General features: G+C 33.2%; 1 protein-coding gene across 13 annotated transcripts in view; it reads left to right on the forward strand.

Annotated features, from left to right (window-relative positions):
• The window catches only part of LOC105150229 (RNA-binding Fox protein 1), a 298467-nt gene that overhangs the window by 114115 nt on the left and 157847 nt on the right, over nt 1-26505 (forward strand). For 4 of the 13 annotated variants that reach the window (XM_087408557.1, XM_087408559.1, XM_011063162.2 and 1 more), the window contains exon 1: nt 23656-24456. The exons of 5 other annotated variants lie outside the window; for them this stretch is intronic. In XM_087408557.1, the coding sequence (XP_087264683.1) occupies nt 24445-24456 (12 nt within the window). In that variant the 5' untranslated portion in view covers nt 23656-24444. Of the gene's footprint in view, nt 1-23654; nt 24457-26505 lie in introns of those variants that run through there. 4 more of the 13 variants (XM_087408561.1, XM_087408560.1, XM_087408564.1 and 1 more) reach the window with 2 other exon arrangements.

Genomic DNA, 26505 nt, shown 5'->3' on the forward strand with positions numbered 1-26505 from the left:
CTATATTTTGTTCGCGATTGACGTGATAGTGAAAATTAAAAATTATCGATTTTCACGGGCGATGCATATTTTCTTGATAACTTCTTTTCTTTATTCAAATTTGAAAGCATGACGTATCGCTTTCGAAGTTTTCGTCGTACGGTGAGTCGGGAGTGAAAAGAATTGCACTATTGTGATCTTCGTGCGTGTGTGTGCGTGTGTGTGGGTGTGCAGTGAAGAAATCCGAGAAGGAGGAGAATCCGACAATTTGTGAGAGGTATCGAGTAACGGTGGATCAGCAGGTGAATAATTTATTATCTTACTTTTTCTTATTATCGAATTAATCGTTTTGATCGTTTTATGCGTTTTAATTACTTTCCAAATATCAATTTTCGACGTACAGGATGATCCGATAATGATAGTCGAAAAACGTTTTATATATTTGTATTATGTAGTTAATAAAAAATCATTTTCGCAAAACATCTTGCGGGGGGGGGGGGGAGGGGCTTATATGCTCCTTGTTTGATTATTATTTATAATTAAAATCTTTGTTCGACATATTGTGTCAATTTTTGGCACAAATATAATTTAAGTAATGTGCAAACTATGTAAGTATAATTTGAATAATTAATTATTTCAGAGAGTAACATATTGACCAACTTTGTTTATAGTTTGAAAATTATGTATGTATATTATATATTACTACGTATTACTTGTATGATTTTGATAGTCTTATAGGATTTTTACATTTTATTAAAATATTACGTTAATGCTTTTAAAATATTATACGATGATTGCGGAAGAAATCTTATTTGAAGAACGATATCGTACGATGTTAAAATAAGTGATCGCCAAATATGAAGCTAATAGCAGACAGGTGGATGAAAATCCACATTAATTGCCTTAATCATCGTGCGTCATAGAAGGAAACGAAACAAGCAGAAAGTGGGCGACAGTAGCAGCAGCTGGTGCGACGCACCAAATCCGGTGGGAAGAAAACTAGCTTAATCCTCTTACGTCCGTCGCTGAGCCACTGCCGGAAAATGGCGTTTTTTGCTTGACCTTAAACTTGACAGTAACATGTGAGCATCGCGCATGTTGAAATACGCGAAAAGTCGGCGATTTTTCTTCAAACAGGATAACGTGAGCATAGTTTTTCAAAAATGCAAAGTCGCGTGGAAAAGTAGTGTCGTATGAAAACTTTTTATCCGATTGTTTTATCCGAAGTTCAGAATAAGAATAATTTCAGAAGTGGATAATCTCGACAAAATTATGACTATTTTGTGGAACGATTTTGCTGAAATATTTATAAAAATTTAGCGGGATACAGATCTGAAAATAATTTTGTTAAATTATAAAAGTAATTATAAATATATACGGAATACATACAAATATGATGAGCAATATTGCGCAAATATTTGTAATATTTTTTAGTAATCAGTTGTGTCCTACATTAATTATTTTGATAATTTGACAAAATTATTTTCAGATTTGTATCTAATTAAATTTTTAGATATTTTTTATATTTTTTAGCAAAATCATTTTTTCCCGTGTAATATTATAAGAAAATATTATTACAAAATATCTTACATAAATAAATGTGCACAATATAATACTGTTATATGTTGATTTACATTAGTTTGCAATTTTTTATGAGGGTATTGATAGGTATTTATACGTAAATATTTTTTAGTAATCAGTTGTGTCCTATATTAATTATTTTGATAATTTGACAAAATTATTTTCAGATCTGTAAATTTTTAGATATTTTTTATACTTTTAGCAAAACCATTTTTTCCCATGTAATATTACAAGAAAATATTATTACAAAATATCTTACATAAATAAATGTGCACAATATAATACTGTTACATATTGATTTACATTAGTTTGCAGTTTTTTGTGATTTATGAGGGTATTGATAGGTATTTATACGTAGTTATTGTAAAAAATGGTTCACCGTTTCGAAAGTTATAATTAATTACTCCTTGGATTAAAAGGGTGTAAATATCGATTAGCACGTTGAGATCGTCGAACAGAGCGCGATGAAATATAAGAAGCGAGAATTGATGTAACCGAAGGAAGTTTCTTCCCTTCGTGCTCTCTCTTTTCCGTTTTTATCATAAAGAATTTACTAGACACTTTTGTGCAAGAGAATTTTAATTCTCGTGCTGAATTGGAAGTTGGAAATTAAGCGAACATTTCGAAGTAAAGCATTGTCGAGTTGTCGTTGAAGTTGTTTTAGTTTTACGTATACTTCCGTCTAGCAAGAGCACAGTATAAACTTAATCTTCACGAAATAAAGAGAAGGAATATTAAAAGTTTCAGAATAATGTCACATAGCGAAGTCTCCATCTCCTTGTTCCGAATGTAAAAAAGTATGATGTTAATTATATGAGACTTTTAATGTTTTAGTCCGTTATGTTATACTCAATTGCACGAAAATTAAAACTTACACAAAATCATGCAAAAAAGATATTTATTAAATATGTTCACATATCTTTTAGATTTTTAATAAATTTAGACTTTTAATAAATTCAGTAACAATTGCTTTCGTGAAAATTAATGAAATTTTTCTGTGATCTTCATAAAATTTGCTAATGCGAGTACGTGACGCGGACATTTTTAATCTAATTATTGCGAAAGAAGATCTGGGGAAAAAGTCCGTAAATCTCATATTGTTACATAACGAGGACATAGGGAATACATGGAGCAGACATTCACGGAAATAACTTTTAAAGCTACGTAGAGAAGTGCAAACGTGAGTATTTTACAATCTCGCGGATGAGACGTGGATCTTGTTGAATACTAGTGAGAGTTGGATCGAAAAAGTTGATACTTTTTACAAGAAAAACATACTGCATTACTCGTAAATAGTTTTATAGCTACCGGATAATTCTGTTACTTATTAATCATATTCGCAATTTTAATAACGTGACACACTTAGAAATTTCGTTATGAATTTAAGTAACATGTAAAGAAAACTTCTAGTTATGACGCAACTGAAAAGTAATGAATGTGTGCATTAAGTTTCATGTAAATTCTCATAAAATTTTATGGAAAGTATATATTAAATTTTATGATATTCTATGAAAAGTACAATAAATTTCATGTACATGTACACAAATATTCTTTTCAGCTACAAATACATAAAATTTAATTTTATATAATCAAATTTAATGTAATGTTATAGAATTAAATTCAACTTATATAACTATAATTTAAAAGTATATTAAATTAAAAATTGATAATATTTTTATCAGTGCAGTCTCGATAATATTATAGAAATTTCTTTGCGAGAGGAGTTTTTTTCGTATGAAACAAATGTTATAGTATACAATAACATTTTAATGAAATCAGGAATTTTACAGTAAGAAGAATTAAAAATAATTATATGAGAGAGAAGAATTAAGAATATAAGTGAGGATAAAAAAATTATTCGTTTACGTCAACCCCGGTGGTCGCGTTCTATTAAGTTTATGCTCTGGCTATTTTATATTTCATCTTTTACACGAAATTCTAAATTTTCACAAAAACCGTGAAGGGAACTCATCCTACCGTGAGTCCTTTCCTTTCTCGTCGAGACACCCTTAAATCTTATCGCGCAGCGGCAGTCCGGCGGATAGCGGTCTCGAGGTCGGAATTGAAAAACGCACCAGCGGCTGCTTGAGAGGGTAAGTACGAGAAAGGTTCGTAAGATCGTAGGTGAGTAGGTGATATTGAGCAAAGCCATCTCAAGGGGAGGGATTTTCTAGGAGAAAATCATGCGATTGAATTAGAATCAAGGATATCCAGAATATTCCTAGGGACGTGAAAAAGGGGATGCAAAAAGAACATACGGGATAAAATGTATGTGTGTGTGTGTGTGTGTATATACGCGTATATAGTGAAGAGAGAAAAGAGACAAACAGGTCGCGCGAAAAGCCAATCGTGGGAAAAACAAAAAATACTCGATGAAAATCCTATATGTATGTATGCGTCTCAATGCAAAACGATTTATCAAGGAAAAATATTTTAATAATTTTGCAGATGCATACGAATATTGGACGGAAAAAGTTGAGATAAGAGAAACACACATTTGATTAAATATTGTTTGTGAAAAATGTATAAATACACACATAATATTTTATGTTTATTTGCTATAAATAATTTTAATTTAGCTTAGCTTGATTTCATAAAATTTAAAGACACACATTAAAGTAACGAATAAATATTTGAAGTAAGAAAAGAAAAATAAAGTTATAATTATTGATTAAATAAGAAAAAGATAAATTAATATCAATTAGATATTTGAGTTTAAAGCATGAATGGGAAAAGAAATTATTGTAAGGTCTCTCGATAAAAAGAATTTTGTACAGTTTGTGATAAAAGGTGAATCGTTGATCAAACGAATTTGCCGGTCTCTCATTTGACATCATTGTAATTACGATTGTAATTATGATTGTATCATTACGTGATTATGCTGTCTATGCGATAAAGCCGCATTGTCACGTTAATTATAAACAACAACGCGAATCAATTCTCGTAGAGTTATTACGTAACGATATCATTGATGTGAATTGTATGCACAAATACAATGAAAACGTATATTATGAACATGCAATTATGTCTTTGGAAGGTGAAACGTATTATCTATAGAAAATAGCGTTCAGTATTATTTTTTACGCTTCTTTCTCGCGCATGTAGCTAAAAAGTTTTTCTAAAAATTGAAAAATTCTGCGTATATCAAAAACTTGAAATATAGCAGACAAGAATCTAAGTTCAGCGCATTAGATTAAACGGGCGATTAAAAAGAGCCATATCACGACATTAACGTGCGGTCACTGTCTTTGCGCACTTGCTAATTAAATCCCTTGCCTTGCAAATTAGTCCTTTGGCGAAAGGAGACGGAACGTCAGTTGCAGGAAATGCGCAGGATAGTCTCTCTCCTATATACATATATATCAGTCGTTGGTGTGTCGTAGCGGTTTCCTTTTCATTAAAATTAAAATTCCCGCACAAAGCGATATGTACGAATATTCTGCACATTTTATCAGTTATATGCAACATTAATTAGCGCGCATTTATTAATTATCGTTATGAGGAAATACTATATTTTTGAAAAAGAGTACATAAGGTAAGAATAATTAGAAATTTACAGAAAAATATGTTACACAAAATAAACTTTAAAAAAACATAATTTAAAAAGATGCTGTCTAAATAACTATTATTTCTAACATGCAATATTATATAATGCAACACATAAATTGTTTTGATAGTTTATAGAGAGTTCTTATGTTTTTACAACAATAGAATTCTTTTATTTTTTTAGAATTACAATAGCTAGTAAAAATGAAATAATATAATATTGTTTGTAATACAAATAGAATATAAATATAATGTAAATATAATTGTAATATAATTATAATTACATGTGATAATGTAGTAATTTACGATATTGTATTACATTCAAAAAGATTGCAATTAAGAGCATAGGTAACCATTTGTTTGAAAACAAAATGAGTAATTGCACACCTGTCTATCGTATGTCACGAATGCCGGAAATCTCCAGAATGGAGAAATTCCGAGGTCGTATTTCCGCGTTGGTGATGATTCCAGTTTCTCCCGCCTTTCTCGCATGATTTTAATTTGCAGCGGACACTCGCAGGTGTTCCGATAGAGAGTCAACGAGACCGTAAGGGCTTTTATTCACCGAGACCCATTACGCTTTTCGCGAATACCGTGGAGATTATGAATAATTCGAAAGTATTTGCTTTCCTGGTCTTCACCGACTGAATTAATAATGGACAGATAAAAGACCCGGAAATGAGTGGTTTTCGTCGGATAACGAGAGACTCATTCCAATATGGAATATTTCCACGTTGTTGTTTATAGTAAGAAATTAAAAATCGAACATCACAATCTATATAACGATACAAATCTTAATATGTGGAAAGAATGATTCTGCTGCAATATTACAAAATTTATAATAGCTAGACAAATCTGAAAATTATTTTGTGGAATCATGAAAATAATTATATAGGACGCTTAAGCTGCTTACTAGAATATCTAAACTTTTTGTAGCATTGTTCAGTATATTTGAGCATCTCTTACATAATTATTTCCATAATTCAATAAAATTATTTTTAGATCAGTGAAAGACGACCAATTTTGCCGAAGAATCTAAATTGGCTACAGATCTAAAAATAATTTTGTTGGACCGTTAAAATAATTTTACAGAAATCTTAAGCGTGATGAGTAATGCTGCAAAATGTTTTGGTATTTTAACAATCAATTCTGTCGTTCTACCTAATTATTTTGATGATCCAGCATAATTATTTTTCAGATTTATATCTAACTAAATTTTTAGATTTTTCAGCAAAATTGCTTTTTTACTATTTAATTGAATCCGTGGACTTCAGCAAAATCGTTCTTTTTGCGTAGATATGTGACTAAAGTTAATAAAAAGTTTTGTGAAGAAATAACGAGAAAAACGTGACAGTTTTTTACAATTCAGTCCTCTGTGGATTCTTTCGAGATCCACAGGAGATTTATATTGCCTAAAATATTTAGGATTTACGTTTAATATTTAGGATTCACATTGCCTGAAATATAAAATATGATAGACTAATAAAAAGGATGATTTCAATTAATTTCCCACAAAATTCGGAATAATCTAATCTTTAATCGGGGGGGTCTTTCTAGTAATTTATTGAATAAAGTTGTCTCATTAGAATATTACGAGTTATAATATTTATAAAGTGATTATAATATTGACGATAATTCAGACATAAAATTGGTAAATAAAACGAATATTTTGACCATTATATCTGCTTCCGAAAATACATGTATGTATGGCCAAGCGTAATTAAGAATGTAATTAGAGAGCTCGGTAACGGTATTAATGGAGTTATTGGAAATGTAATTAAGGTATATACTGCGTTACGTATTTAAAATATAAGGTTTATTTGGAATTATTCAGATTTTCTCCCCCTTTATCGCTTATTGAAGCTGATGGTGTCTGTTTTTTACAAATTAATCGAATAATTTAAATGAGAAGAAGAAAATACGTTAATAGTGAGCGTAAAATGCTGGATGCAAAGATCGATAATTCATGTTTTGTTATGAATTGTATAGAATATTTTAATCACGTAGAGACGGCTTATAATAGCTACGCTTCTTTCATTCTATAATCAGAATTTTATTATTAATTATAAATTTAAATGCATAATACATTTATATCTAAGAATATGTAATATGTACATTTTGATATTATAAATTTAAAAGCACAATTTTATTTTTTTATTACTCACTACTAATTAATTAAAAAATTTTTAACTTTTCTTTCTTTTTTAATTATATTAGATATTCATTATTTAAATACACATGCTCTTGAAAAATATATATAAAGAGTTATATTAATAATTTTTACAATATAAAATGCATTTCATAATGAATTGATATAATTTTTATCTTTAAAAGTAATTAAAAATTATCCTGGAAATAATTCATCTTTTTTTAGCGAGCAGATCCCTGTAATATCAACCGCCGAACCGAGAAAGTTCTTTGCGTTGCTTCCAGATGGCAGCGCCGTCCGCGTTTCGAACTCGCGCGAACCATCATTTGAAAATCGTGTTCTTGTTAATCGTTCGCGATCATGCGGAGAACACGACGCGGTCATGGTCTGCTGGATCGAAAATCGTTCGACGAGACGTTTAGGATTGCCCGTCTGCGTAATATCCGGATCAATTACGAGCTGAATCATGAATGGGAGCAATTGTGTCGTGAGATTTGGGTACGTGTCGCAGAAATCGTTTCTTAATCTGCATTCCTCGCGGCGTACTTTCACGCCGACGAAGTCGAGCGCGACATTTTCATGGCGTTCGCGCAAAAATGAGTCTTACGTACAGACCGTTGAAAACACAATATCGCATGCGAGCGTCACGTAAAAATTATGTCAAAATTCTTTCGCCCCAAGAAAACTTCAACCGTCAATTTATAGCAAAAATATTGACACGTGAGCTATTTTATATGACGAAAATGGAGCGTATAAAATGCATTTATCTAATTTTTATTATGATATATGTCAGAATTAATTGACGATTGTATCAATCAGTTATGCGCTTTTTTTGAAATGAACTTATTTTTTATTGAATATTTATCATTTCCAAACGTTATTCAAACTGATTTTGAATTATCGAACTTTGACGTGATATCTACTTGACAATATCATGAAAATATTACGGTAAAAGAGAATTGTTTTATTTTTCATTTTTACCAACGTAGACTAACTTCAATTCGAATTTCTACCAACGTAGAGTAACTTTAATTCTGATTTAACTTACTTTTTATCTTTTTCTGAATCTAAAAATTAGAGAAAGATAAAATTTTAAACGGAGATTAAAATTGATCTTTATTGATATAAATGAACATTAGGGATTAAAATGTGAATTTTCTCAATTGGACTGATATAATTCACATACATATATTATACATAATCATTATGAATCTATCGCAAAATTAATAAACGAAATCCACTTTTTTTTAAATGATTCTAAAAACATCGTCTCACTTTTTTTACCAACATTAATAGTCTGTTTTTATTACAAAATTGTCTTAAATAATGTCTCGAGACATTAATATGTGGCCAGTATTCATAGTCAACATATATTAAGACGTCTTAAAACGTCACGAGTTAATCAGAGAGCTATATTAGCATCTTAAGACATTACTCAAGACGATCTTAAATATAAGATCCGACTATGAATACCGGTCTTTGGTTCTCACTCGTCAAGAGCTATGCACAATGAAAGGAATAAGGAAACAAAGAATAAGAATTTCAACTTATCAGAAACCGCGTGAAATACACAGATTCTGATAGATTGAAATTCTTATTTTCTATCCTCTGTTTCTTATTCTTTTGATTGTTCGCAATCCCTTAGCAGTTAGCTGATGCTCCGCGCCATCCATCGTGTATTCTGTAAATACAATCCGACAGGCGTTGTCGATAGATGGTTTCACGTGTATCGATAACGCAGCTCCCTGCGCGAATTTTCTTGACTCATCGCTCGCGCAGCAATAGCTATTTATTATCGTGCTATAATAGCTATTTATTTGCTGATAATTTTTCTTCAACATAATAAAACACAATTAGTTAATATAATTAAAGTCACGATTAAGAACAATCTGGTGCGCACTTCGATCCATCAACTCGTCCGTTTATCATTTATCACGGTTAGTGATTATTTAACCGAGATAGTCACATTGAAAATCGTTCAAAAACAATGCGATCTATAATATGTTTAGCCGCATGGAAGCTGTGAGTATTAATAAATGGAAATTATACGATGGAATGTGTGCTTGCAATCCCGTGAGATGATGATAAACAGCGTGACCGCCTTATCGACTATAATCGCGTGATATTCATGAGAGAGATGTCAGGCTGATACTAAAAAGTAATTCTATAGACTCTGTAGAGACAGGTAGATATCGAGTTGATATTCGTATCATATATATTTTCTTAAAAAAACATAAATTTTGATATTTTTTAATATAAAAGTATGAATATTTTCCAATAAATATTAATATTTTTCAATAAAAAATAAAATTCTGTAAACTCCCCGAGATTGATCCACACAGCCATTTAGATTTAGCGAGTTTGATTCTAGTTGCTAGTAGTAGTGCATTATTACGATTTCTTTGGTCAAGGAATTGATCATATTTTGCTTGTATTTTATGGAATAAATATTATAGAATTATTAAAAGCGATAAATTGAAAAATTAATACAAATTTATTATTAAGGAATTCGAATGTTTAATTTTAAATTTATTTGTAGTTTTGCATTCAGAAATTTGCATAAATTAAAATTATTCCACTTCCTCCTTTTAACAATAGATATCATTAAGCTTATCGTTAGATTTATCACATATATTTTGATAAATAGATCCATGTAATAGCATTCATTAAGAATAGAATTGAGGAATAATTTTGTTTGTATTTTCCTTTATACGAAATGTCAGTGGAAGCATGATGGAAAGTTCCATTGCTCGGTTAACTGAAAATAGTTCGCGATGACTCAACGAAAGTAATCTACCTGGAATGTTTTTATATTTATCACATTACAGCAATTGAAATGATTATCCTGTGAAAAATTGCAACTTTCAAACGTGTTGAAAAATTTTTCGCGAGCAGCAAAAGCTATAAAACATTCCAATATTTATTTAATTAATTTATGATTCAAATGTTATTAATATATTTAGTATTTTTAATATTTTATGATGAATTCAAATGTATCATTTTTATTTATCTTTAATAATCTAATAATATTGATTTCTGTATACATTACAAAGAAACTTCTTGTCTAAGCAGCGATATTTTAAACTTTCAAATGTATTTATTTTTTTAATTAATTTTCCTGATTTATCAGTAATTAATTTAATTTTCCATGAATTAATTTTTCGAAATAATAATTGCACGCAAGATCACATAGGATGTCTTAATTAATTCGTCTACGCGGGCAAGACGGAGATTCTCCACTCTCGAGAACAATCCAGATTATCGCCTATTTTCGGCTAGACCTACGTTTGTCCTCTTCTCCGGGTGCGCGCCATTGATTTTAGCTCGGGGACTCTCCATAGCGTTGCCGAGGCGTGGTGAAGCTCACGATTGAAACAACCGACCGATTCGCCAAATATACGCGCCGCGTATATTTAGCTGGAAAATTGAATCCGTGCCAGAGGATAGAGCCCTGTAATCCGATCCTCTCGCCGACGAAGGGGGATGTTTCGCGTTCCCGCAGGATCTACACGTGCGCGACCTCGTCATCCGTTCGAAAATAATTATTCTTATCGAAAAATCGTGAGAGTAAGGAATCGAATACGCTTACTTGGCGAAACGTGGGTTACACGACAATCTTTAGTTCATATCTCGCAACGCGAATTTCCACTTCTTGTTTAATAAGGTAGCGTCGAGTTACACGTCTGTGACAGAGCGCAATATTTGACTTTATTATTGCGACATATGTCAATAATAAATTAATATTGATGGAACATTAATTTAATGTTGCACTACTTTTCGCTTTTATCAAGGAGGTTTCAATCTGTCTTCATTTCAATTTTTCAATCTTTGACGTTGAATATCTTAGCAGTTCAGAGGAAAACTTCTATCAGAGTAAAATTCGTTTGGAATTAAATAGAAAAGGAATTTTATCTGTTCGTGAAATGAGATTTTTAATTTTCAATATTAGATTTATTAAAAATTAGGAAATTAGGTTGGAAATATATTCCTTGAGTTAATTTGGAATTTAACTTGAAGAGTCTTATTTAAACTTATCCGATACAAGTAGTATATATTAAAATTATACTTCCCATCTTTTTGAATCAGATCCTTGTTATTTCCGTCGGAAACAGATCCATATCCATTCAGAGAAAAATGTCTAGGAAGCACACGATTACTTGAATGTGTTAAAGACCGTACGTAGGGATAATTAATATTATGCTAATTATGTGTTCTTATCGCGGGATTCGCGACCCGTCACAGTCACTTCCACAGTAAACTCGGTCTTTATGTAAATGTCTTTCAGTCCATTTTTGAGACTTAAAAAAACGAAGTTTTAATCTTTGTAGATTTTTGACTTGAACATCGTCTTTTCGTCGTTTACACGAGGAGGTTTAGCGCGCGTTTAAACATTGCCATATTTACGCGCTTGTTAAGATCTTTCCCTGATCTGACTACCGGATGACGCGTGTATACTTATCGCAAGAAAAATACACAGTCGTGAATTTTTGACTGACAGAAAGCAGAAGGGTATGAGAAAATATGAAAATGATATAAGAGTTATTGCATGAATCTATGTGAAAAATTTTCAAATATTTCAATCAGACTTTAAAGTGAAATCGAGAAATATATCCGGAGAATGTCGGAAAGAGATATAAAAATATCCGAATGTGAACTGTAATTTATTAATTTCCAATAATTCTTGGTAACGCGAAATTTGCTCAAATTACGAAACGTTTGGTTGTGATTAAATATCTTTGAATATTTAAGAATAAAATGATAGAATTAAAAAGAAAAATATCTTTTTAATATGTGGTGCAAAAGAAGCAAACATTTTTATATTTAAATTTTATATTTAATGAGAAACGGAAATATATGAATACATATATAATTATATAAGTGGATAAATAAAATCGTAAAACCGTTGAAGATTGTATATATATATATAAATCGCGATTATTCGAATTATCTCTCGAATGCGATTTTTAATTTAATTTCTGAATCTAATGTATAATTAATTTTTCGATAAAAACTACTTGGTCGGATAGCGGAATACTCGTGTCTTGGAGTTGCTTGAGATAAATTTGTTATGTTTCTTATTTCCGAGTCGCTCCGGAACGTAGACAGCTCGGAATTTTCGTTGCTCTTTTTGCAGCCGACTGCTACCCTCTTGAATTTTATTTTGCAGCTGCGTCTGAGAAACATTCGACCTTAGTGGGAGAGACAATTCGTCAAAGTGTCGTTGCTTGTCTTAGGATTTGTAAAAAGTTTTACATTTGCATTTCTTCACTAGTTGAACAAATAATTTTAATGTTGCTTTGTTTTTCCAAACGTCGAAGACGTCATTTCCTTTTGTCGATAAGATTACATTGCTTTTAAAAACAATTTTTATTTATTTTTAAAAGCAATGTTTGTTTAACCTTTTATTTATTTTAAAAGCAACATTTATACAAAATTTATTTTTTAGTTAGATATCTTACAATTCTGAAGAGTGTTTTTAAGAGAATTAAGCATCCTCGTATAATTAGCAATGATATTAGAAAATTTTTATGATTTATTAGAATTATTAATATTGATTGACAAATACGCCATTTTAAATGTCTCATAACTTTTAAAAAATTATTTTAAAAGTTGTGACATTTTTAATAACGTATAAAATTATAATAATTTTCTACTAATGTAATTTAATTTTAATCTCGATTCAACTAACTCTTTATTTTTTTTTCTAGTTCTAAAAATTAAATGACTAAATTCAAAATAAAACAATTTCTTCTTTAAATTTCATCATCGTCGAATCAAAATCGTCTTAACTCTAAATATTCTCTGAAGTAGAAGATTCTTTTTTTTTATTTACAAAAACGAGAGATATAACTTCAAATATCATTTTTTTAGAACGTATTATGATAATATCTTTTGAAAATTCTAAGAACAACGTTATTTGACGAATGGACTATTAAATTAGTCCTAATTTAATTAGTTAGAATTTACTTTCAATGATTGCTAAAATAATAATTAAAATAAAAATTCTGTCATTTTTTTGAGTAAGAAAACAATATATAATAGAAAAAAAAGAGGAACGTTTAATAAGAGGAAAAATTTTTTGATCATAAAAATGCAGAACGTTATATCTACAGTATTATCATCGACATTTCGAACTTCGCGCTACGAATAAAAGCTGCCACACACGCTTTCGAACGTGCTACCGTATTTTACCACACAATACGTGTTTTAAAGGGAAAAAGGACGCGAGCGTGTCCGTTCCTTTACAGGATAAAACGTTCGTGGCCGTGCATCGCGTGTTCACTGCCGCAAAGCTGTCCTCGTTAATCTGGTCGTGTGTAACCTTAAAGTCGTCATGATATATCGGAAGCAGTTGTAGAACCATGTAAACTAACTTTGAAAACCTTTAAAAGGCTTACGACTTCAAAAGACATTACAGCTTGTTTGATATTAAGCGTTTTGTATGCGTTTCGCTAAGGAGATTGAAAATTTTTCTCGGTCTTGAAAAAAAGGTGTTATGTTGAATACACCTGTTCAAACAAAGAAATGTGAATGATTTCTTCATGCAGTATTAATTTGAATATATTACATAATCTCGTCTCTTTTTTTACTGTGACTGTTATAAACAAATTCGTAATTAAAAACATTAATCTACATTGAGAGGACAATTTTCAGTATTTATGATAAATATATATAGTTAAAATATATGTGCATCAATTGATACTAGAAATAATTATAAATAGTTAAATTATGTTAAATGTTATGTTTAATTATGTAATTGCAACCATTTTTATGATAATAATAACTATTTATAATCATTTTCGGTGACAATTACATTTTTAATAGAACTATAAATATAATTAATACTAACATTTATTAGTCATAATTATGGTACCATATAATTAAAGATACCATATAATATCATATATATTATACCACAAATATAAAAAAATTTATCTCACAATTAATATGGACTTTTCTTAACGTCATGTAGTAATTTACTCAATTTATCCTTAGCATATAATATGCATTACGTGTTGCATTGGAAATATCAACGTACATTTTTTACATCTATTTCATCTTTTTTTCTTTTAAATCGCATAGAAACCCAAGTTAAATAAGGATCTATATATCTCATCAAGCGGATTCATTTTAGAATTCTTACTGAAAATTAATTATATTCTGTCGCAACTTTTGCCATTCTTCACGGCACTGCATAACTGATACGCAAATGAGGCTTGGCAGATGTGAAGCGTCATGTTTGTGTGACAGTATTTTTCGGCACTAAAAAAATTTTAAATTATTCAAAATATTATCTTTGGAATGAAAGAAGTAATAAAATAACATTCTCATTTCGAATATTTTACAATATTTCGACAGTGATCCGTCCCTGTTAAAACTTGCTTTATTAATATTCTTGCTTTATTAATATTTCGCCTAAATGAGAAGTCACGATGATTGCAAATTGAATTCTCAAGACGGTTATGATCCTTCGAAGAGCTTTTAAAATTGTAATGGCTCACATCTATTAAACTGACGGCCCATTAAGAAGGCAAACTCTTGCCGCAATTACGTGACCGATCCTTTAAAGAGGCGTACGCGTCGCGTGAACGACGATGGCTAAATCGTTAGCGGGTAAACGTAATTTTTTGAGAGCTTCTAAAAGGAGCAACTTTGCGAGCATTACGATAAACGACGACGTTTGGAATTTCATGCTTCGTAAAATCTCGTATACTAGAAAAGGAAAGTCCTCTTTCTACCTAAAAATTTAACTACCTACAACTCTGAAAATAATTTTGTTGGACCAACAAAATAATTACTCAAAAATTAATTACAGAGGAAATTTAAGCATGATGAACAACGTTGCAAAAAGTTTTCATTCTAGCAATCAAATTAAGCATCCTGATTAATATTTAATATTTTGATAATCTGTATCTAAATTTGATACAATAAAATCGTTCTTTTCATACACTGTACAAAAATAAAACGTTAATTTTAACTTAAAGATGTACAATGGATTTTCTGAGATATGCAAAAATGTTAAAATTAATTACATAAATATTTGAAATTTTTGCATGTCTCAGAAAGTTACCGTCATTACCGTCTTTAAGTTAAAATTAACGTTTTATTTTTTACAGTGTATTAAAATATAAATCGAAAATTTTGTAATAATTAACCAGTCCGCTGAATTATTCCGTAAACTAATTTTATGATCCTTTTGAACGCGACAACAGTCCATTCGCAATAGTCCATTATTATTGTTGATCAATATCGATTAGAGACTGGACAACAGTTTGTTGGTCGGTCGCGTATTGATCGGAAATGGAGTAAATTTGCGCAGAGCGCGGTGGTATCGGTTGAATCATGTTACGCAATACAGCAATGACATTTCTCATTATAGAAGCTTTGAACTTGTTTATCTCTCAGTGTATGATAAATGTCACTTCCATATTGCGCAATATACCTCGATTGTATCGCGAGATTTTCTATAGGTATACAATGTAGAAAATTAAATTGCGCGGCTGACGCGAACGTGAACTTTTATTCTTTAATTCGCATTGCATTCATATCTAATGGACTAGTATTTTTGAATCCTCTTTACATGTCAAGCGAGATTATCGCGACGTTAGCGATGAATCACTATGCTAGCTCACTAGTGGATTCTCAGTGCCACTCGCTCTCATAGTCGTCATGGAAACGCCTCTCCGAGATTCTCTCCCGTCGAGTGTAGGCAGTTCCATGAGAGATACACGATGTGATGCCGATCCTTGAAACAGTGACACCGATCGTGATATCGAGTAGTACAAATCGACCGATTGCGCTTATCAGTCAGCAATTTGTCTCTTTACAACTCCAATCTTCTATGGAAATCTCTTTTTAACATTCGTGAAATCTTTCATTGATATAAAAATATATCATAGTTGTTTTAAAACTAACAAAAAATATCTAACATTAAGAACTCTTATTAACTCTTTGCAAGCAATTTAATTTAATTCATTTGATTATATTATACATGGAAAGAGAATGCATTTTTATTGATTTACTTAAAAATTTAGTTAGACATTATATTTGAAAATAATTTTCTTATAAAAATAATTATGTAAGACACTCAAGTTAGTTACTAGACTGTCAATACTTTTTACAGCTTTCCTCATTATACTTGAGTTTCTTACGTAATTATTTTGATGGTGGATTTACAGGAAAATTATTTTCAGATCTGTATCTACCTAAATTTTTAGATACTTTGGAAAAATCGTTCGTTCTGGGTTCATGCGATCTTTTTCCTTTTACTTCACTGACTAATCCTTCTGTTTAATGAATCTGATTCTTCGAGACTGATAATCACGCAGATGGAACGGCTTCTTTTCTTGCTAGACGGCGGAACGTTCTCTTATTTTCCTCCATTAGAGCGGCGTCTGTGATATCAAACTTAAGGAACGGTCCTGCGATGGTATTAAGGGATATAGAGAGAGGCTAAATCGGAGGGCTTCGTTCGGAGCGATCCTCGCGAAATCCCGCGCTCTGAGCGACGAGCAATTCATCGTGCTTTTTTACTAGAATAGATCTCTTCGCGTCATCCTCCTGTCGTCGTCGGCTTATAGAATGTGCCTCCTACGTTCCTCTTCGTCACCTCTGGGAATCCGTGGCTGGGCCTCTGGAGTATCATAAAAAGGGGAAAAGAGATTCGAAAAATCGAAGACGACCTATAAACCGAGATATCATCGTCAGTACAACGGTTGCTATGCGGCGAATTCCCGTCGTTCCCTCCCCCTCCCCCCCCTCTCTCTTTCTAGGGAAATATTTTATAGTCGAGTCGAATATATAAGAGACGTAGCTTGGATTTTTCCCTGAGAAATAGCTCATGCGATTTTTATGCGCTCGCGCGATGTGCCATCGGTCTTTTTTTTCTCTTTTTCAAGACGTTTCATTTTCATGGTGATTTCGCGTAACTTACCGCACTTGACTTTTAGATTACCGCACTAATTTTGGCCACGGTCATATTTTTCCTGCCAAAGTTGCTTTAAATTTCAATTCAAGATCAATGTAAATCATTATTAATAGTTGTGGAGCTGCTATAGAAAAACGTGCACATTTTGTATGACCTAGTAATAGAAATATATAATTTAACGCAAAGGGAAGAGGGGATGAGAAATATACGACACGTGCATGAGAAATGCTTATCGAACTGAAATAAAATTGTCGCGTTAGCAGTATATAAGAAACTCGGTGACAATAATAATATATACCAACGTCATTCGTAAACTCCAAGTTAACCAGGTCGTTAATCAAATATTCATTAGATCGTCTAGATGCAGCAATATCATTTAATTATTAAATTCATCCGTGATTTCATTGCGCGGCGTGACTCGCGACGTGATTGTCGGCCAGAATTTCCATTATGTTAATCGTCAGCAGCATTGTTCGTACCGTATTATTATCATCGCGCAGATAATTATCTTCGGCGACTCTAATGCCGCGATTCTTTTCCCGATATAACAAGCGTGCGTGGATTCCTCAGCCCCATATTCATATAATGCCTCGTGCGCAGCGGTACTTTGTTCCCCTCCGAGAGATCTGATAAATTTATCCTCCTCTTTCTCTCTCTCTCTCTCTCTCTCTCTCCGCTTCCTCTCCCCGCTCGCCCTTATCGTTCTCCCTCAGGATTCCCCGTTCACCCCGCAGCGTGTCCACGAGGTCGAACGTAAAACATTTATAGTATCAGGATCGTGTAAGCTGCGGAGTACTGGCATACCAGGACTCTGAATGGCGTCGTCGTTTGTCGGATATGCGCGCATGTGCGCTCCAGCTGCAACGCACGTCCACGCGTGGAGGGTTCTAAAAATATGCGCGCGCGGCCACCCCGAGTGCACTTGAAACTGCAGCGGCAGCGGCAGCAGCAGCAGCAGCAGCAGCAGCAGCAGTAACAACCGAGCCCGTGGGAGAGAAAATGAGAGGCTACAATTTTACAATCGGTTTCATACAATCGTATGCTGTCTGTTGTCGAAGAGCTCGCTGCAAAAAGTATAATTATGATTATATTGAGGGAAGGATAGGTTTGAAACTGATAATCGCAGATTAAGTATGAAATAAATTTGAAAATATGTTTTGTCTCTAATTCTTGTATTGCATTAATATATTTGCTTATAAATTAATGCCTTTTGGTATAATTGGAGAATATGTACATGGAAAGAACGATTTTGCTGAAGTATCTAAATATTCAGATGGATACTGATCTGAAAATAATTTTGTTGGACCGAAGTAGTTATGTAGAAATCTTAAGCAATGCTGCCAAAAATTTTTCTATATTGGAAAAAATATATATATGTTTTAATAAGTCATTTGAATAGTGCCCACTTAATATTTATTAAATATAAAGATTATTTATTTAAAAAATTAATGATATATTTATAAATGATTATTGATATATTTATAATTTCTTTTTGTTGAGTAAATATTTATTTGCTGTGAATATTTAATTGGCATTATTCAAATAAATATTTATTAAAATTCAATGTATTAGGTGTTGGAATTAATTCGTAGCGTTTTTTAATGAAAGAATGTTATTTATTTCACATGAGCATTAAAAAATACATTAATGAAAGTACTTCCCATCACTTGTAAAACGCTACGAATTAATTCCAACACCTAATATTTTTTTCTCGGTGTAATAACCAATTTGAGCGTCGTATATAATTATTTTAATAGGCCAACAAAGTTATTTTTAGATTTATATCTGGTTAAATTTTTAAATATACAGAGAAAAGATTTCTTTAAATTAAACCAAATGCATTGGAATAGTCCATGTATAAATGAATGTTTAAATTAAGAATGTGATTCTTTGCATTATAAATAAATCTTTTCGATTAAACAAAAAATGTTTCGTTTAAAATTAAATTTGTTTCAATGAAACAAATATAAATAGAATTCTAACGCGCGTGAGTCCAAATAAATCTTTTTCTCTATGTATTTCAACAAAGTCGTTCTTTCCGTGTAGAATAAAAATTTGTTGTTTTGACTGAAAAGTAAATTGTGTGTATATAGTTTTCTGTGTATAGTATTTTCTAAAATTTCTTATAAATACATATGGAAAGAATGATTTTGTTAAAATATCTAAAAATTTAGTTCCAACAAAATAATTATATTGAAGTATAATGAGCAATGTTGCAAAAAGTTTTGACATTTTATTTTTTAGCAACCAATCCTTTGAGCATTTATAACTATTTTGATGATCCAACAAAGTTATATTCACATCTGTATTTAATTAAATTAATTAGTAAATATTTTAGCAAAACCGTCTTTTCCGTTTAAAATTTACAAAATTAATAGAAATTTAATAAAATAATTAAACAATTGATTAAAGTTTATATACATTGTTTTTGCTTTTAATATTTATAAATTTCTATTAATACTTCTATTTCTTTTCTCTCGAGAAAAAACGTACTCCGACGATCACCGTTACGGTGAACCGTGTGCGTTTGATATTTCCTTCGATATTACAATACAATTTTATGATTGTCAATAGTATAGTAAATGCGTCGCGTGCATATATCCTGTATAGATGAGGATATCTTGATATCTCCACTAGCTATCACGTCACCGACAGTAGAACGAGAATCCCTTTTCCATCTGAAGGGCGTTCGGTCGCGTTATTCTAACATAAGCACTATATAGCTTTTGCGCACACCCTCTCGTCTCATCTCTTGGTTTCTATGGTGATCCGAAGAGGGGTCGCATCCCCTGTGGGTCGCCTCGCAGGTTGATTATCGTTATATATAACGTTGGCTATACATACACGATGCAATCTATAAGCAGCGAAATACTTCCGACTTTTTGCATATGTAACTGCCCGGCGAAACGACGGCCGTCCGTAACACAATATTTACTGTTTATATCTTTTCCCTACCGTCGCTTGTTATCGGTTAACATTGTTAAAAGGTAACATGATGTAAAATAACGAGAGAGTACGTAACGATCGATTTATAGTGATAAACTATAACGAACCGTAAACTTAAATCAGACTCGACGGCGCGTCTATTCATGGATATCGCGGAACTCCAAATCCGCGGGAATTTACGTCGTTAATAATGAATATACGTCGCGGTGTATATCAGCAACGAGAAAAATCCGAGTACATCTCGTCCAACGTTATAAATTGTAATTACAGCGACTGTGAAACATCGCGGTATCGCGCGTTTAACATTTTTCGTCTCTTCGTCTCCGCGCCGCGGCGGTGAACGGCGCAGAGCGGGAAACGGACGGTCTCTGGCCAAATTCCAGGGATATAAATTGTTGGGATTTCATTGTCTCCGCGTTTCCGGCAGCTTCTCTACCGAACTTTTCCACGCCGCTCTCGTCAGTCGACGAAACTTTGGAGCGCCCCGGTTGACTTTATTGAACCGGACGAACGCGACGAACGCGACGAACGCGACGAACGCGACGAACGCGCGACGAGGCAAACTGAAATAATAGTCTGCCGCCTTTAGATGATGGTATAACCCGGGCTTACCAGCACCAGCGTCATAATTACAGACCGCGATCGATAACTTATCACTTGGAAACTCGAAGCACGTACACCAAGCTTACCTCAAGTTAATAGTTCTTGAACAAATACGATGCAACTTTCCTGTATCCTTTTTAGTGTGGCTTTTAGCATGATTTATTATATAAAGGGAGCTTTATGATTTTTTTTAAATTCTCCGGAAAAGAAAAAACAGTTAAGTAACTTATATTTTTAAACATACATGGAAAGGATGATTTTGCTGAAATGTCTAAAAATTTAATTAGATACAGATCTGAACGTATATTGTAATATTGTTGGACCAGCAAAATAATTACGATGTTCAAACTGGTTGCTAGAATGTTAGAACTTTTTGCAGCATTGTTCATCATGCTTGAGAGTTCTACGTATAATTATTTTGGTGGACCAACAAAATTATTTTTGGATTTATCTAAATTTTTAGATACACAGAAAAATATCATTCTGATGCTAAAAAAAGTGATTACTCAATTTGGTTTTTTTTTTTAAATAACGTTTATCTTTAACAAAGAAATTCTTGATAATCATATTAAAATATACAAATTTTAGAAAGAGTTTATTATTATGTACTAAAAACAGTAATTTATTTTTGAAGAATATTATAAAAATTGTTCTAAAAAGTGATTTTATATAATAAGCAAAATTGAATTTGATTTAATTTAATAATCCTAATTGAATTTACTAGGATATTCAGAATATATTTTATATAAATTTATTTTATATAAATTTACTTATGAAATTATGATTAGCGGATATATAAACTTTTGAAATATTTGAAACAAGTAATTATTACTTACGATATGTATTTTTCTGTGTATAGAAAAATTATTTTTTTTTCATTTGAATTTTACTTATAAATTAATACTTTTTTCTACAACAAATCCAAAATATTTAAATTTTTCATTATAATACTTGATATTTAAACATAGAATCGATTAATTTGAATAAATTATTTATAAAATTATTTTCTGAAAAGTATATTATGTGAGATATACATGTATAGTATTGTATAGTTACACGTCGGACATGAGTAATTAATTATCTTTGATGACTCTTGTGATGTTGGAGGAACATTAAGTATTTCATTCAATGAAGTTTAAACCACTAGGAGTTGGTAAAATTTTGAGAGTCCATTAGATGGATAATCCATGGGGATTATACGAGAAGTTTTGTTAAGGCGGTACATATAACTCGCGCGAGTGAAACACGGATTATGGAACTGACGCAGCTTATTCTCACGTTGAAGTGATCGAGAGCACTGTGGATTAAACTTGTAGATGAATGAAAAAGGTCACGTCGCGCGCTTATCGGAAGAGATCAGGAAAAGAATGTGAGCGGCATTAAAGGCATTAAAGCAATAATGAGCATGTCATTGATGTGCGGCCTGAGAAGACGATTAGCGAAGACGAGTAACGAGCGGTGAACGATTTTGTGTAATTGCTTGGTGCTTCGAGCACGTTCCTAGAGAATCGTGAAAATAAACGAGGAACCGATTATCACCCACCCGATGAGCATCTTTGCACCTTTCTCTGCCGAGTATCATCTCCGAGAACAATTCAAAATGAATCGAAATCTTCGTGACTATTTCAGATTGTTTCCAATTTATTCTCTGCGTGTTTATGTGCTAAAAAGAAATTTAAACACGTTTTAACAACAAATTAATATTCAAATAATGGACAATTGGGAGTAATAAAAGTATAATTATAAATTACAATAACTGTGCGGTAATTGAAGTTTAATGCAGAAAAAGTGTTGAGCGAATTATCAAAATTATTTAATTATACAAAATACTTTTGTATAATTTTGTAGTTACATAAACATATATAAATATACATTTACGAATTAAAACGTATCATTGTGTTGATAGAAAATGTTTCAAATTTAACTTCAACTTTTCAGAAGAGCATTTTCACATTTCTGAATTGGAATGTTTTAAGTAATTAGGAAAATGAATATCCAATTTCTGTAACTTCACTTTCAATACAATTGTAATAAATTGTAATACGTACATTAAATTTACATTATAGGTACTTAAATTTTGAAAGCTTAATAAAATTTTAAGGAATTAATATAATTGTGTAATATAAATACAATTTCAACGTGTAATTGTGTTATATAATTATAATGTATTCTTTAAAATTATGTTTTCAAAATTCGAATATTGCAAACTTGATATAAATTTTATGTATAATGTGAATTATATAACATATATTTTATAATGTATAAATTATATATAATTGTATAACATATAACAATTAATTATAATTGTAATGCATTATAGGTTATATAATTATAATGTATGCTTTTAAATTATAAATTTGTAAAATTGGAACTATTTAACCATAGTACAGTGTATAAAATTTAATTTTTTGTCAGAGTGTGATAAAACAAATGAATTAAAAGTGTATTATTTTCCTACAAAAAAATATTATATATAGTATTTACGGTCAATTTTCTTTTATTATCTCATACATGCATAATTTTTTATTTATCTTCTTTTTCTATCAATGCAATAATAATATCCGCATAATACTACATTGTTTATAAAATGGGAAAAGCATCTCTGCAAAAATTGGTTTAATCCTTCAGATAAATTTTTTATTGGAAAACGAGAAAGTGCAGTAATAAATAGTCAGAAGTAGTTCAGATAGAAAAATTGTTTTTATCAATATTAGGCAATGCTCGTGATGCTTTTTCGATGAATAGTTACTAAATGTTGGCATAAGTATAACAAACGCATAAGTAAATACAGGATAAGTAAGGATAACGTTTGTCGAAACGGCTTTAATTAACCGCGTCGCTCAACACATGCGCTCCGATCGAGCGCTCGATTCTCGCCGTGGTTCGCGGAGCGACCGCGGGGCGGCGCTGTTGGCGGCGTGGCTGGTGGCGCTAGTTGTCAATGGCGCCGGTTGATAGCGGGATCGTTGTTAGTCACAGCGGGACCACGTACGGTGGCGGTTGTGGAGTTAGAATCGTCAACGGCAAGGCAGACAAAAGGAGAGAAACGGGGCGATCGCCGAGTGGACATCGAGGGGAGGATTGGAACAGCCGAGTGCCAAGAGGAGGGTGACAGAACACGAGCCGAACGAGCGTTCCGGCGTATGGTGTAAACGCGCTCGCGTCCTGGCAAGTAAACGCGTAAAGTCCTCCCGTTGCCGTCGTTGAGTCGTCGTCGTCGTCGTCGCCGCCACCATCGTTTCTCGAACGTGCGCTATAATTCGGTACGTGGGCTCCCCGAGAACTTGTGCGCGCGCGCGCGTGCGTGTGTTCCTCGCGTGTGTTTTCGTCGTCGCGTTGAGTGCGGTAGCCCGAGGAAGGTGGACGGTAAACGTCCGGTTGCCGTCGCTTGGTTCCGTTTCCGTTTTTGTGTTTTTAACGTCGTGCCTCCGCGCTGTGCACGGCGAAGAGACGTGCTGCTGCCAAGCAACGCGTAGTGCATCCAACTGCGGAGAGATAGATAAAGAGAGAGAGAGAGATAGGAGTGCCAGTTGGAACAAAAGGAAGAGGAGGAGGAGGAGGAGGAGGAGGAGCGGAGGAGGAGGATACGGTGGAGGTGAAAGGGGGGGGGAGGCGGTGGTGCGGAACGACGGATTTGTTTTCTTGCACAACGGTGGAGCAAAACGGCCTCAAACTGTGGGGCTCTGGGGCGTTTTTCCTTCCTCCGCAAGGGATGTACTACCCTGTAAGTGTTTATTACGTTACTACTGTTAAAAACAGCTATGCTAGATGAGAGGCGAGTGATAACGCGAATCGAGGCAGGAGGCGTCTCTCTCGCTACGGCCGCGCCGCGGCTCTTAAATAAATCAACGGCTGCGTGCCGACTGCACGTTCCCTCGTCCGTCGTTTGCACGAGGCTCTCTGACCGCCGACGTCGAAGCGTCGGTTCGATAGAAGGCGCCGGATCGGCGGACCACGCTTCTCCGTCGGCGCGTTACCCGCGCCGACAGAGAACCCGTCACTCGCCGAGAGGCGAGAAACAACCGGGCGGAAGTGGCGGGAATAGCCGATTTCTAAACCGACTTCTTTTCTCTTTTAAAAACGGCTTCTTTGGAATGAATTTTTCTAAATACTGAAATCTCAATCTTTTTAAGTAAGATTAACTCCAAAAAATTGCGAGTGTTAATTTTAATTCTTTCAAATAAAAAAAATTTCATTCAATTTTCTTTTCGAGAGTGGCAGAATTTCTATTCTTTCGTACTAAGATTCACCCTTGAAGAATTTTAAGAATTCTTTTCTATTCTTAGATCCATCCACGTGGCTTGAAATCCCTAAAAATTTGAAAAGAGATAAACATATATCGTAGTCGGGTAAAAAGAGAAAGCGAAAAGAGAAATTTCGAGTGCAAAAAGTGCAAGCAACGGAGCTTTTGTGTCTGTCGGCTTCAAGATCGTTAGGATTTTTCGGGAACGTACGAATCCGTTGCATCCACGCGTCAGGTCTTTCCTAACGCGATGATTCGTCATTGTCAATTAATAATATTGTTTATTTTCCCTCCTCGCGTAGAAGCGCGCTTGAGTTTCTGTAATTTTAACACGTGGCTTTTTTCCAATCGGCACGACGGCACGGCGCAACTCTCATCGATCCAATTCGTGTCTGTCCTGCCGGATTGCCTTCGCGTCCTTTTCCTTTTTCTCTCTCTTTCTCTCTTCGACTCCTCTCTCGTCGTTTCCTCGTCGCGCCAACGCGGGCGACGGATAAGACGCACGAAATCGCGTGAGAGCGTCGAGAGAACCTGACGGCGAATGTCCTTGAGCGTCGTTGGCGTCCACTGTTCTCCCGGCTGGTGAATCTTTGTTCCGTGGTCGGGATTACAGTGTTGTAGGTTACGTTTGCCTCTGCGCCCACGAACGGGAAAGCGAGAGATAGACGGTGGGAAAGAGAGGGAGAAAGAGAAAGGGAAAGGACGAGGGAGCGTGGGAAAGAGCGAGAGAGTCGGGCTAGAGCTCGTTTTCGGACCGACGCGACGCGGCCGGAGAGAGAAAGAGAGAGAGAGAGAGAGAGAGAAACAGAGATGTAGACGCCTCGTTGTCGTCGATGGCGCACAGCTCGTTTTAGTGAAACGAGCACAGAGATTCTCTTTGATTTATTCGACAGCGAGAGGGACGCCGTTGTCCTATGCGACGCATTGCGTCGCGTCGCGTCGCGTCGGCCGAGTGAAAGTAAAATAGCCACGTCGCGTCTCGATGAGCATGCGGTAAATTAAAACTTTGGTAAACAACGTTTCAAAATAATCCGCGGGGTTAATGATAACGCTTGAATGTTTTTTGATAATGACACGTTATCTTATTTATCTTTATATTTTGATACAAAATTCTTATTAGAGTAATTGTTGAGGAACATGTATCGTTGGGAATATTACAGTGTCGTGCTTTATTCGAATATTAGTGTATATTTTCAGATTTTATGAATTGGGTTGAATTTCCCATAAAAATTATGGGAAATTATTTCAAGACAAGTCCCTCATTTAGAATTAATCTGAGTTTAACGAGAAACAATAATAGTTTGTCGATGACAATAGAAATAGAATGAAACGAATAAAATAATTTATTTTTCTAGAGCAAAAATAGAACATGTAATAAGAATGAGATGTATTTTTTAAATAAATACATGTTTATATATCGTAGATTATTTATATTTAAAAAAGTTTATATTTAAAAAATCGAATAAACGAGGGAACATGTATATCGTTTGAATATTGCATTGTACTATCATGCTTTATCTGAATGTAAAT

This window comes from Acromyrmex echinatior, chromosome 8 (genome assembly GCF_024713525.1).
Source record: "Acromyrmex echinatior isolate Ae372 chromosome 8, ASM2471352v2, whole genome shotgun sequence".
NCBI lineage: Eukaryota > Metazoa > Arthropoda > Insecta > Hymenoptera > Formicidae > Acromyrmex > Acromyrmex echinatior.